The 13,132-nt window shown below is 47.3% G+C and overlaps 1 protein-coding gene across 1 annotated transcript in view; it reads left to right on the forward strand.

Moving 5' to 3' along the window:
- The window catches only part of TKTL1 (transketolase like 1), a 36,161-nt gene extending 23,410 nt beyond the window's left edge, over window positions 1–12,751 (forward strand). Inside the window, 6 exon segments of the mRNA XM_010601083.3 lie at window positions 3,619–3,775; window positions 5,659–5,789; window positions 9,035–9,118; window positions 10,393–10,489; window positions 10,630–10,749; window positions 12,006–12,751. Of these exon segments, the coding sequence (XP_010599385.3) occupies window positions 3,619–3,775; window positions 5,659–5,789; window positions 9,035–9,118; window positions 10,393–10,489; window positions 10,630–10,749; window positions 12,006–12,181 (765 nt within the window). The 3' untranslated portion in view covers window positions 12,182–12,751.
- Window positions 12,752–13,132: the final 381 nt, after the last annotated feature.

Genomic DNA, 13,132 nt, shown 5'->3' on the forward strand with positions numbered 1-13,132 from the left:
GCTTTTTCTGCTGAGCCTAGCCCACTACTAGGCAACCCTACAACACTCCCCCCTCCGCCCCCGCCCGCCAGGGAGATGGGTGGAGAGGGCACAGGGCCTACTGCAGAATAGATCAGCAACTATCATAGGAATTCCAGCCTCAGCAGAGCCAGTAGTTAGAGCTGCGGACTTGGGTAAATGCCTTAGTGTCCCCCAAGAGTGAGATTAATGCAGGGGGTCTGCTTCTCTTTCTCTCTCTCTTTTGCTCCCTTCTCCCCTCCCCCATGCTCACTCCTGCTCAGACATGCACAAACACCTGCCTTTCAAGAGAGAAAGTTGTTAATGCAAGTAAACACCTCGAACTCTAAAGCTCTGTGCCAGCATAGAGGACTTTGCTTCTCCATCGTAGAAGCTATAAACATCTCCATCGTAGAAGCTATAAACAGCTCCCGGTAGTTCAACGACTTTTCTATCCAGAAACTATGGGCCAGCAGGCCTCACATAACCACCAGAGATGTTTTATTTGGAACAAAGGGTATTTTAAAAGATTTTCAAGATTAATGCCAACATTTAAGAATGAGGAGATAGTACATAGAATCCAAATTTCTGCATTCTCTTGAAAAATGGAAAAATCTGCCTACACTGGGCTGGCATTCCCTCCTGATGACACAGGGTGCTCAGAGGCACCCTCCGTGGTCCCTGTACTCTGCTGGCCTGCTAATCACTGACGAGAATTGCCTGGCCCTGTAGATGTTGGAATTTAATGATTCTCTGTTCAATAAGTAGGTAATCACAATTGTAAGAAAACATATAGTTCTTTGTGGGTCTCGTTAAGCTATTTTCATCTTGAATGGAAAAAAATACAGCCCGTAATTTTCTGAATCTACGAGTTTGTTCTCCAACTCAGTGATTCCTTTAGCATACAACCAGGTGCTGCGGCCCGCTTGGATGGGCCCGGCACAGGTGAGGCTCCTGTTCTCACAGCTGGAAGAGAAGGCAGACAGAGAAGACCAGCAGGTAGGAGTTAGCGCTCTGCCTGATAGAGGTGGGGATGGTAAGAGCAGGCACTCAGCAACAGCAGAGCTGAGTGACAAGTGGTCAGTCGGACACAGATCGGGGCAGCAGTCCCAGCAGAGAGCACAGACAAAAGCCAAGGGGCATGGTCTTAGGGAGGTTGCCAGGTCTTTCAGAATCTCAGGGGTCCTGCTCCAGTTTGCTGGGAAGCCATGAGGGAGCTTTACATAGGAAAGCATGTGCCGGACTGAGAAGAGCTTGTCCTTATGCATGAAAGCCTTTCCATGATCAGCCATTATTCCTCTGTGTGGCAAAAACTTGTAAAGTGATCATTTTTAAAAGGTTTCCTTTTTTTTTTTTTTTTTTCCTATGTCCGTAAACTTCTGAGCATTAGTTTTTTCTGGATTGAGCTGTGGTTATAATTATTTGTGATTAGTGGGCAAATACTACTTTTAAGGCTTTGAATGAGAAAAAGTTCAGAATCAGTTCTGTTCCTTTTTTAATGATGGGACGTGGATGGGAATGGAGGAGCTCTGCTGTAGGAATGTTGCTCGGGTCTTTGCATTCCTTCCTGGTTATAAGGCCAAAAATCACAGAATGGTTTTCTGTAAAAAATTATTTGTAAAGAACTGACAGTTCCATTTGGTTCTCTCTTTCAATTTTGTTGAAAGAAAATAGTTGGAAACCACCTCACTTGGAAAGGGATTGGCTGTGCAATCATTTGAGTTATTCAGTTTCTCAGCACTGCCATGATTATTTCAAATTATCTTCTTTATTTAACATCTGCAGGTTTTATATTCCAGGATATCGTGCCACTCTGCAAATCAGGGTGGGTGAGAGTGTGCCGTTAGGGCTTAAGTTGCTGCAAGATGATTAAGAGATGGTGGGAAGGGAGTCCCCAGGCCATTCTCTGGCAGGTGAATGCAAAACCAAGAAATTACTGAGTCAGGGTCCATGATCTTGATCAGTGACCTTGACATTGGTACCCTTGAAATTCACCTGCTGGTGTATGAGTCTGGAGCTCCAGGGGAAGGTCAGGAATGGTGATGGAAATGTGGGGGCCATTGTCATAAGACAGATGATAACTAAAGCTGTTTTGCTGGGTGTGGTTTCCTAGAGAGGGAGGGCAGATGAGACAGGGTGTATGGATGGAGCCCAAGAAGGAAAGGCCTTGAGAAGACAAAGGTAGTTGTATCGAATGCTGCTGAGAGGTCCAATAAGAAGCAAATGGAGGTTACGCAGTGTCATGGACTGAATTGTATCCCCGCAAAATATGTGTCAGCTTGGTTAGGCAGTGATTCCCCAGCCCCAGTATTGTGTGGTTGTCCTCATTTTGTGAGTTTCCTATGTGTATAAATCATAATCTCTGCCTGTGGTTAAAGAAGATTAGGGTAGGATATAACACCTTACTCAGGTCAAATCCCTGAGCCAAAGTACAGGGAGTCTCCCTGGAGTGTGGCCTGCACCACCTTTGATCCCTCAAGAGATAAAAGGAAAGGGAGGCAAGCAGAGAGTGCAGTACCTCATACCACCAAGAAACCTGGGTCCCTGCGCCTGAGAAGCTCCTCGACCAGGGGAGGATTGAGGACAAGGACCTTCCTCCAGAGCCAACAGAGAGAGAAAGCCTCCCTCTGGAGGTGATGCCTTGAATTTTTAGACTTGTCGCCTACTAGACTGTGAGAGAATAAGCTTCTCTTTGTTAAAGCGATTCACTTGTGGTATTTTTGTTACAGCAGCACTAGATGACCAAGAAAGGCAGCCTCTTGGATTTGGCAACTGAGAGGTCACTCCTAGCCATGGAAGTTTACATGAAGTAGGCTAGAGGAGAGAATGATGGATGAGAGGTCTGGACAGTGATTATAGACAACTCTTTCCAGAAGTTTTCTTTGAAGGGGAACATAGACGTAATGTCTAGAGGGAGGACAAGGCAGAGGTGGGAGGGTTAAGATGGAAGTTACTAGAATATACTTGAATGATGTTAGAGTGATCCAAGAGAAAGGGAGAGACTGATTCAATACAGGTGGGGAGAGGGATAATCGCAAAATTAAGGCTACCTTTGAGAAAGCAAGAGAGGGACAAGGCTCAGGATGACAAGTGGACAGGTTGGCCTTGGGTACGTGTAGGGCCACTCCAGCTCCTAACGGTACAGGGAGAGTGGATGGGGGATTGGGTGGGTACGTGGCAGATGGGGGAGACTGCCCATCTGTTTACTTCTCCTTTCCCCGCAAGGTACGGAGTAAATAAGGGTGCCATCTGAGAGGGAGGGGCAGGAAGGGGTGCAGAGGTTTAAGAATGGGGAAGGAGACATGCTAGAACTACAGAGCAGTGCTGGGTGTCTCTGAAATTTCCTGCTCTTGAAAGGAGACCACTTCAGCACAGGTGTTACTTTATTTTCTAGCAGTGTTCAGCAGCTCCAGTGCAGGTACACAGGAGACAGTTGGGTTTGCCAGGTTTAGGGGTTTATCAGTTACGTGTCTGAGGAAGAAAGAGAAGGGCAAGGTAGTTAGGGCTTTGCAAAACAGGGTCATAATTAGGAACCACGGAATCTAAACTGGGTAAGGAAAAACAAGGTGTGAGGTGGGTGGTAAAAAAATAAAGTTCTAATCCATGTTCTTGGTGTTGCAGGTAAGTGTGGCCCTGGGCTGTGCCACTCGTGGGCGAACCATTGCTTTTGCTAGTACCTTCGCTGCCTTTTTGACCCGAGCATTTGATCAGATCCGGATGGGAGCCATCTCTCAAACCAACATCAACCTTGCTGGTTCTCACTGCGGGGTGTCCATCGGTATGCATTCTGAATTCTGCCAGTTTGGGTGCTGCCACTGTGGAGGTGGGGAGTGACACAGTTGGAGCTGTAGAGAGGAAAGGAGGGCCTTGGAGAGAACCCTGAGGGGCTGTCACAGGGCAGAGGGGAAGACTTCACAGAGGGGCAGTGCTAGCATGGGCCTGGAGGGCTTAGACCATGAGGACGTCCCCATTTGCACAAGCATCATGGGCAAAGGGGAGTGAGAATGTTGACTAGATGGAACAGTCTGTGCTCAAGGTGGGATGCTGGAGAGGGTCTAGGAGACAGTGAGGAGGACTGTATACTTAGTCTGACGGATAATAAGGGCCCTTGAGGAGCATGATGCAAGGGAATGATGCTGATGAAAATTCACCTGGCAAGACAGGTGAGCAGGAAGCCGCAGGAAACAGGGAAGTCAGAAAGGATTAAATAAGGCAAGTTAGCAGTAGGATAGAAAATAGTGAATTTGAGACAGTCTGAAGAAAAAAGGAGAAATTGCTGCCAGATTGAGGCATCTAGAATTGTGTGAAAAGCAAAACACAAGTTTCCAGTAGTTTCTGGCCTAGGAGACATCATGGAGTGGTATTGTTTATGAAAGACAAGATACGAGGACATTGGGAAGCTGGCTCAGTTGACATACCCATGGGGGGCTGCTCATCCAGACAGTTGGGAGAGCTTGCATGTTCAGCTAGAGTACTAGAGCAGAGGTGAGTGGGGAAAACTGGAGATGCACTGAAAGGAGTCATCCGCTTAGAACTGACCATGGAAGAATTTGACTGCATAAGAAGCCTCTCAGTGAGGAGAGGTCTGGGCCAGACCAGTGGAGTTGGGACTCACGGTCACGTGGATGAATGGGAAGGAGCAGGCCCACTCACCTGGGGGGAGAGTACAGTGAGAGAGAAGGGGGCCCAGGCTCAAAATCTACGGCACAGCAGCATTTCAGGGTGGGCTGAGTAGGGGGCCTGGGGAAAAGGGGCTAGAAGTCTTTGCCTGGTGCTAGATTCAATGTAAGTGTTAAACTGAAGTCAGCTATATGAAGAAATAGCCCTAGGTACAACCTGGAGAGGGGCCAGGGTTCTGAGGTGGGACAGTTGCTCGCAGCAAGCTAGTGTATACTGTGATGGTCCCCATCCTAGCTGAGAAAAGCTAAACTTGCCCCAGTGTACACCGGGATTTCTCTTCCCACAGCTTTTGTAGCCAGAAAGTGTATTTCCAAACACGTCCTCCACCCTTAGTTACAACAGCCACTCATGGGTACCTCAAGGGTATATCATGTGCGCGTAAAAGACTGCTTTGAAGATCTTAAGAAATGAGTAAAACCGCTTAATTCTGAGAAGCAAGGCTTTCAGTGGACAGAAGATAAAGCAGTGAGTGAAGGACTGAGCCCTAGCGGACCCTCCTAGTGGAGGAGAGGACGGGGTCAGAGATGTGTCAGGGCCCACCCAGTCACAAGTACTTAGGGAGAAAGGTGTCAAGTCAACATGACCGAGAGACAGGTTGGTGAGGGGGATGAGGGTCAAGAGAGTACCATCCATTTGGTAATCTTAAAGGTCGATTGTGAGCCTAAAGAGGGGTGTCCACAGAAGTCTGACTGTAGAGGATGGAAGAAGAAATGAGGAGAGTTGGACAGAAATGATCTTTTTGAAGGAAACGATCATCCTAACCTGAGATGGTACAGTGAGATCTCAGATGAAATTGATACGTGGAAACTCTTGTAAATTGGAAGACGTTGTCGTGACATAATCAAGTTTTTCCTTCCTGTTCCAGTTTTGGGCACCCCAGGGCAAGAGGCATTGCTTGTTTGTATGTAATGAGTTGGGTGGACAGAAGGTAGGTTCCTGTCTCAGTGTTGGACACATTTTTATTTGGTGTGGTTTTCTCAGGTGGGGATGGACCCTCGCAGATGGCCCTGGAGGACCTGGCCATGTTTCGCGTCATTCCCAATTGCACTGTTTTCTATCCAAGCGATGCCGTCTCAACAGAACATGCTGTTTATCTGGCTGCCAACACCAAGGTACGTTTAAGGAGATGCTGGCTCAGACTGAAAATGCTTCGGGGCTCTGCTGCTAGTTTGGTATTGATCCTTGGAGTTTTTTCCCATTATTTTTTCTCAACGTAAAAGTAATAGAATTCATTATAGAAAGTTTGGTTATAGGATTCCTCTTAAAAATGTAACCATTACAAAAATATATTACGCACGTAGTACGTGAATACGTTCTCATTGTAAAACATCCAAACAATATAAGAGATACTGAACAGAACACGACAGTCTGTATGAGCCAGGGCTCTGCACGAGAAGGAGAGAGCACTATGAATGTTTGAAACAAGAAGCTGTTCCTAAAGGGTACTTAGGAAGTCACTGGGTGGGCTGCCAGCGTGGGCTCCAGGCCAGGTTCAGAAATGGCCCCCAGAACTATAAAGTGTGAAGCTACCAGCAGACCTGTTCTATGTAAGACTCCGGCTCATTGCTACAGAGGCTGTCACTGCCCCCTGACATCCAGAACAGTGGAGAAGGGGCGGTGGAACACTACTGCAGACAAACCCCATGTCGCCGGCCCTGGCTAGCCCTCAGAAATGGCAGAGAAGAGCAAGAGTCAAGAGTGTGGCTTCTGCCTCACTTTCTTCTTCTGAAATCTCATGCAAGTGCATCCAGTGGACCATCTAATTCCTGTCGAGAGCCATGCTGCAAGGGGGCCTATGGGATGTAGTCTTTACCTTCCCTGCCTTTCCAACTAGAGGGCTTTTGGAGCATTCACCAGACTCCATCACCTCCCTACCCCCGCACTGCACCCATGCCCCCTCACAGGTAACCACTGGCACAATTGGGGTGTGTTGGGCCAGTTCCCTTTCTAAGCATTTGTTTTTGTTAGGTGCCATCAAGTCAATTTAGACTCATAGTGACCTCATCTGACTGAGTAGAACTGCCTCATAGCGTTTCCTAGGTTGTAATCTTTACAATAATTTATTCAACCACTTTCCTACTAATGGATATTTGGGGTGAACTTTTTACTGTGTATTGTGAGGCAGGAAGTATCTATACATGTGTTTTTTTGATAACATGTGCTGATTCCTAGAAGTAGAATTTCTAGGCCAAAGGAATATGCACCTTAAATGTTGATAGATGCTCCTAATTGCCTTCTAGTTTATACTCCCACCAACAGAGTATGAGCGTTTGTAACAGGATCTTTAAAGCAAGTTGAGAAACCTATGGTGAGCTATATGAAATATTCTATAGTTGGTACTGGTATTGCTTTCTGGAAGGAATTTAAAGGACTAAATGCCTTCTTTGGTTCCACTATTTGGAATCTACTGGGAAGGCTTAGGTCTCACAGAACTTCTCATTGTGCATGACTGAGAGCTTTCACCCCAGTGCTTGCATGCAGGCTCATGTTCCCGAATATCCTTCATCAGGCAGATGGCTAAATAAACTGTGGTACATCCACACTCACACCAACCTGGATAGGGCTCAAGGCATTGTGCTGAGTGAAAGAAGCCAGACACAGAAAAGCATCCATACAATATGATTCCATCTGTATAAAGTTCAGAAACCCTGGTGGCGTAGTGGTTAAGAGCTATGGCTGCTAACCATAAAGGTCAGCAGTTCAAATCCACCAGGTGCTCCTTGGAAACCCTATGGGACAGTTCTGCTCTGACCTATACGGTCGCTATGAGTCAAAATCAATGCAACAGGTTTTGGGTTTTTTTTTTTTTTTTGTATATATGTGTGTATATATACATATAAAGTTCAAAAGCAGACAAAACTAAGCGATATTAGTAAATCTAACCAGGGATGTAAAAGGCCTATACGAAGAAAACTACAAAACGCTACTGCGAGAAACCAAAAGAGATCTACATAAATGGAAAAACATACCATGCTTATGGATAGGTAGACTCAACACTTTGAAAATGACAGTTCTATGCAAAGCAGTCTACAAATACAATGCAGTCCCAATCCAAAAATACCAATACCATTCTTTAAAGAGACAGAAAAACTTATCATTAACTTTATATGGAAAGGGAAGAGGCCCTGGATAAGTAAAAGAAGGATAAAGTAGGAGGACTCGCACTACCTGACCTCAGAACCTACTATACAGCTACAATAGTCAAAACAGCCTGGTACTGCTATAACAATGACAGAAACATTGACCAATGGAACAGTATTGAGAACCCAGATGTAAATCCATCCACCTATGGTCACCTGATCTTCAAGAAAGTCCACCAAATGGGGAAAAGACAGTGTTTTTAACAAATGGTGCTGGCAACACTGCATGTCCATCTGCAAAAAAATGAAACGGAACCCATACCTCACATCATATACAAAAACTAATTCAAAATGGATCAAAGATCTAAATATAAAACCAAGGAGAATAATCAAAAACTCCGTAGACCGCTGGTCTCACCCCTTCGGAAACAGGGGAGGATGAAGAAAACTAAAGACACAAGGGAAAGATTAGTCCAAAGGAGTAATGGACCACAAGTACCACAGCCTTCACCAGACTATGAGTCCAGTACAACTAGATGGCGCCCAGCTACCACCATTGACTGCTCTGACAGGGATCACAATAGAGGGTCCCAGACAGAGCTGGAGAAAAATGTAGAACAAAATTCTAACTCACAAAAAAAGACCAGACTTACTGGCCTGACAGAGACCTGAGAAACCCTGAGAATATGGCTCCCGGACACCCTTTCAGCTCAGTAATATTCCGGAGGTTCACCCTTCAGACAACAAGTAGACAGGCCCATAAAACAAAAGGAGACTAAGGGGGCACACCAGCCCTGGGTCAAGAACTTGAAGGCAGTAAGGGACAGGAAAGCTGGTAATAGGGAACCCAAGGTCCAGAAGGGAGGGCGTTGGCATGTCATGGGGTTGGTAACCAGTGTCACAAAACAACACGTGTCCTACCCGTTTAACGAGAAGCTAGTTCTGTAAACAATCTAAGGTACAATAAAAAAAGAAAAATCTCTGTTAAGCGAGACTGTTTCAGGACGCATATACAGGCGGTAAAGCTATAAAGCAAGCAAGGAAATGATCTCTGTGACAGGATGGTGGGAAGGGAGCTCAGGGACGGGGGGAGAGGGTTGAGATTACGGAGGGACACACAAGGGACCTCTGGGGTACCAGTGATGTTCTGTTCCTTGACCCTTGTTTTTAATAAAAAGAATTGTTTACTCCCCCCCCACCTTGTTTTAAGGTTTGTTAGTTGGAAATGAGTAGTCCAATTTTTTTCAACTTAATCCTGCTTTTCATTTATACCCTAGGGGATGTGCTTCATCCGGACCAGCCGGCCAGAAACTGCGGTGATTTATGCCCCAGAAGAATGCTTTGAGATCGGACAGGCCAAGGTCAGGGCTCAGTTCCATGGTCCTGTCCAGTACTGAGTCATGTGCAAAGAGCTCTGAGCGCTTCTGCATCACGCCTGGGAAGCTTCACAAGCAAGGCTTTGTCCTTTCCTTCCCCTGCTTTAAAAACAATCAGTTGTGACTTTTCCCTGCTTGTCTGCAGGAAGGAACATTCTACCAATTTCAGCTCGAACCAAAACTGTTCTCTTTTCCAAATAGAGTCTCTCTTTGATGAACTCTCAAAACTAGAGTAGTAACACGTTGAAGGCAGGTGAGAGTTGCTTGAGTAATTTGTCACAACCTCGAGCTGAACAAATGAAAAGTGGCTGTGTTAGATATTGGCCTTTCCAGATCTAAGGCCAGGAATGAAAAGTAAACGTCCCAATAGTAAAGCCACAGCTTGTGTCACCGTTGGCGCGGCGTGGGTAACGAGAGGGTGGGTCTTGCAGAAGGGATGTAGGTTTCCAAGGAGTGCCTTGCAGATTCAAAGTGCTGACCTTTTGGTTAGAAGCCGTAGCACTTAGCCACTATGCCACCAGGGTTTCCGGGGTGGCTTAGAAGCCCCAAATATTGGCACTAAAAGCAATGGGTCTGAAGCTTACAGGGAATCCTATAATTACGGGTGAAATGAAAAATAATTCCAAGTACTTTCAGTACATTGCTTTGGAGGAACAAAACTGTATGGAAAAAGACCAGGAGCTTCCTCTTTGCTTGCTGAATGGCCTTGATGTCAGCCAGGTCTGGCCGCTGATGTCAGCCCTACTTGGGTAGTGTGGCAGCTTGGACAAGTTCCTCCCTGCTCCAAGGTTCAGTTTCCTCATCTGTGAAATGGGCCCACTGATGCCTAGCCCTTACAAGGAGGTGGTGAGGGTCACCATGAACATCGTGTCAGTCGCCAGAATCCTCCCTGCATGCATGCGTGCCAGCCAGAGATGGGAACCAGTCAAAGATCCCTTGTGGGTCTGAGGCGGTGCACGTACCCCTGCCCACGGGTGGGGACCAGCATGACGCGTTCGGGCCCTCTGCCTGTTTTACCCTAGCTTTGAGATTCAGCCTCTTTGGTAAAGGGTCATTTCGTACGTATGTCATACAAGGACGTAGTAAGTCGGTACAGGAGGTGACGTAGATGGCCTGCATCTCACTCAGCCCTTTGTTGGGGTGCATTATTAAGGAGTGACATCGTTGGGGTTGGGGAATGGCAGTGGAGCGGGACTCCTCCACCTTGAGATGCACTTAATGTAGTGACCACAGCACTTCATTTTTGGGTTCTACACCAGGTCGTCCGCCACAGTGACCATGACAAGGTCACAGTTATCGGAGCTGGGGTGACTCTGCACGAAGCCTTAGCAGCTGCTGAGGAGCTTTCTAAACAAGGTCAGTTGGTGCTTGTGACCATCGTGCTTCCAGCTGGGGAGAGGGAGGGCTTAGGCTGCCTCAGTGGTCTTGTGATTTGCACCTCTGCGTCTTCTGTGATCTAAGTCAGCTTCATAGATGTTCGGGTTCTTGTTCCCCAGATATTTCTGTCCGTGTCATTGACCTGTTTACCGTTAAACCCCTGGATGCTGCCACCATCATCTCCAGTGCAAAAGTCACAGGTGGCCACATTATCACTGTGGAGGATCACTACAGAGAAGGTGTGTGCAGATCTTGGGATGTGTTTTGGAAGCTGTGTTGGCCGGAAGTATTTCCCTGGATCAGAAAGATCCCATGCTCCTGTGTGTCACCTCCAGCCCCCCGACCTGCACAGTATCCCTTCAGGACTGCTGTCTGCAAGTGTATTGATTTAGGGGCCTCTCTTAGGCCTACCAGACTGGATTCCAAAGGGTGGGGACCATGTCCATGTTCTTCATGTGTCCCCGGCACAGTGCACAGTGCATGGTCCCCAGGGTGGCGCAGTAGCAGCACAGAGGACTATTTCGCTAAGCATTGTGGGTGGGAAGGGTCATGAAAAGCTTAGCAGCTGCTTTTGAGTTTCAAGTGGTGGCTAGTTTGCTATGAAAAAAAAAAAACAGTGGGGCTAGTGCCCTGCAGGCAGAGAGCCCAGAGAATGCACGTGTGGAGGGGGGCTGGGCGCTTCCAGGTGGGAAGGACAGACAAGGAGACAAAGAGAGCCTTAGGTTCATGGTAGGGGGGGATCCCCAAGGCCACACCCACGGCTAGTGGTTCCACTCAGGGCCCAGGTTGACAGGAGCCTTCAGGGTAAGAGCCTGGGAGGGACGGTGGATAGGCAAGAGTGTGGAGACACCACACAGGTTTCCCCAGGCACCCCCCTCCATGAAGGGCACACCCAGCTGCCCCTCACCCCTTCCGGGCTCCTTTCTCCAGCAGTGGGAGATGCAGCTACTTGGTGGAGATGTGTCCACCCAGGGAAGCCCATGAGGGACTTGGCATCCAGTGTGTTGCTCATGGGCTCCGTCTGCTTTGCACATCCCCAAATAGCAGACTTCCAGAAGGAAAGCAGGGGTTCCACAGAAGCCATGTTGTTTGCACAGTTGAGGCATAGGGACCACCCTCCTCAGTTGGGGAAAATGTTATATGAGTGTGGGAAGCTATTTAACAGCCGAGTTCCCAGATGCCAGCTGAGGGCCAACCTTGCAAGCTGGCCTGTCTAAAGAAAGCAGCCTCAAGCCTGCTGTGTGAACTGTTCTGCATAGTTCATTTGTTGGTTTTAACCCTGACAGCTTTGGCCAGGAGCAGGCGTGACTTGGGAGATGCACAATTTCGAGTGAGAACTCTTGTGGCCAGTCAGAAAATGGCTGTCTACAGGACGAAGTGACTAGTGAAAAGTAGCTTTCCCTGGGAACCAGCAAATGAAAAGTTTTCTATATCAGGGCACACTAAGCCTGGCGGGCCTCTTCCAGAAAGCTCCTAATGTGTCTTGCTTCCCCAGGTGGCGTTGGGGAAGCCGTCTGTGCAGCTGTTGCCATGGAGCCTGACATCCTGGTCCATCAGCTGGCAGTATCGGGAGTGCCTCAAAACGGGCAGCCCAGTGACCTGCTGGACATGTTCGGAATCAGCGCCAGGCACATCATAGAGACCGTGAGGGGCATTGTAATGAGCCAGTAGAGCTGGTTTCTGAAAAAGCTGCTCAGCTGCCTTGGCCTTAAGACTCTGGCATCTTTATATCCCATTCATGTTTGTTGTTCCAAAACCACATTTTAAACCTTTTCAAAAGCAAAGCTGCTTCACACCTTTGTTCGTTCCTAATCCAGAAATTCAAGTTAGCTCCGTTTCCGTTAAACTACAACTCTGGAAACAAATGTCACTCTCATTTGTAAGTTATCAAAGTGGGCTGTAAAATTGTAAGTAACAATAGCAAGCAAAACTACCACTGTCCCAGCTGCAGCTCTCATCTACTGCCATCCTACCTGCAGTTTCTGGGATAGCGTGTGCCTGCAGTCACCTTAGAATGTCCTCTGTTGTTTGTTGTCATCTCCCCTGTTAGGTTGTCCTGTGCTGCTCACGGTGACTGCTCTGTAAGAGATGAAATCACAACTAGTTCTAGGCTGCAAATGAGACACGTTGCCTTTCCTGTGACCAAACCAGACTGCTGCCTTGATTATATTCAGATACTAAGGATACTAGTTAAAGTCAGTGTTAATAAAGCATCTGAAAAGCAGCTGCTTGATTCCGTGTGTGTCTTGTATGTGTGATTTGGTTTCTTCCTGATAAAACCCTAAGGGAGGTGAAAACATGAGGAAGAAGCTTCTTTCTAAATCAGCAGCCAAGAGAGCCTTGTCTCCCAGCAGTAAACCAGGAGAAGGGGAACACCAGACAGAGATGAATGGCCAGTGAACAAAGTGTGGCCTGAAAAGCTGTCCCTTGAGCTGACCCCTTGCTACCAGCCGGGAGTACATAAACTGTGTGCTGGGTGATGAGCCTGAGGGTTTGTCTGGGTGTCATGGCATGAGTTCCTTATTTTTATTGCCTTCACTGTATGGGCATCAGGGTTCTTTGGAGTCATAACCAGTTTGTCTTAAGAATTGTTCTAGACAGTGCGGTGGAGACCAAAGAACT

This window comes from Loxodonta africana, chromosome X (assembly GCF_030014295.1).
Source record: "Loxodonta africana isolate mLoxAfr1 chromosome X, mLoxAfr1.hap2, whole genome shotgun sequence".
Taxonomy (NCBI): domain Eukaryota; kingdom Metazoa; phylum Chordata; class Mammalia; order Proboscidea; family Elephantidae; genus Loxodonta; species Loxodonta africana.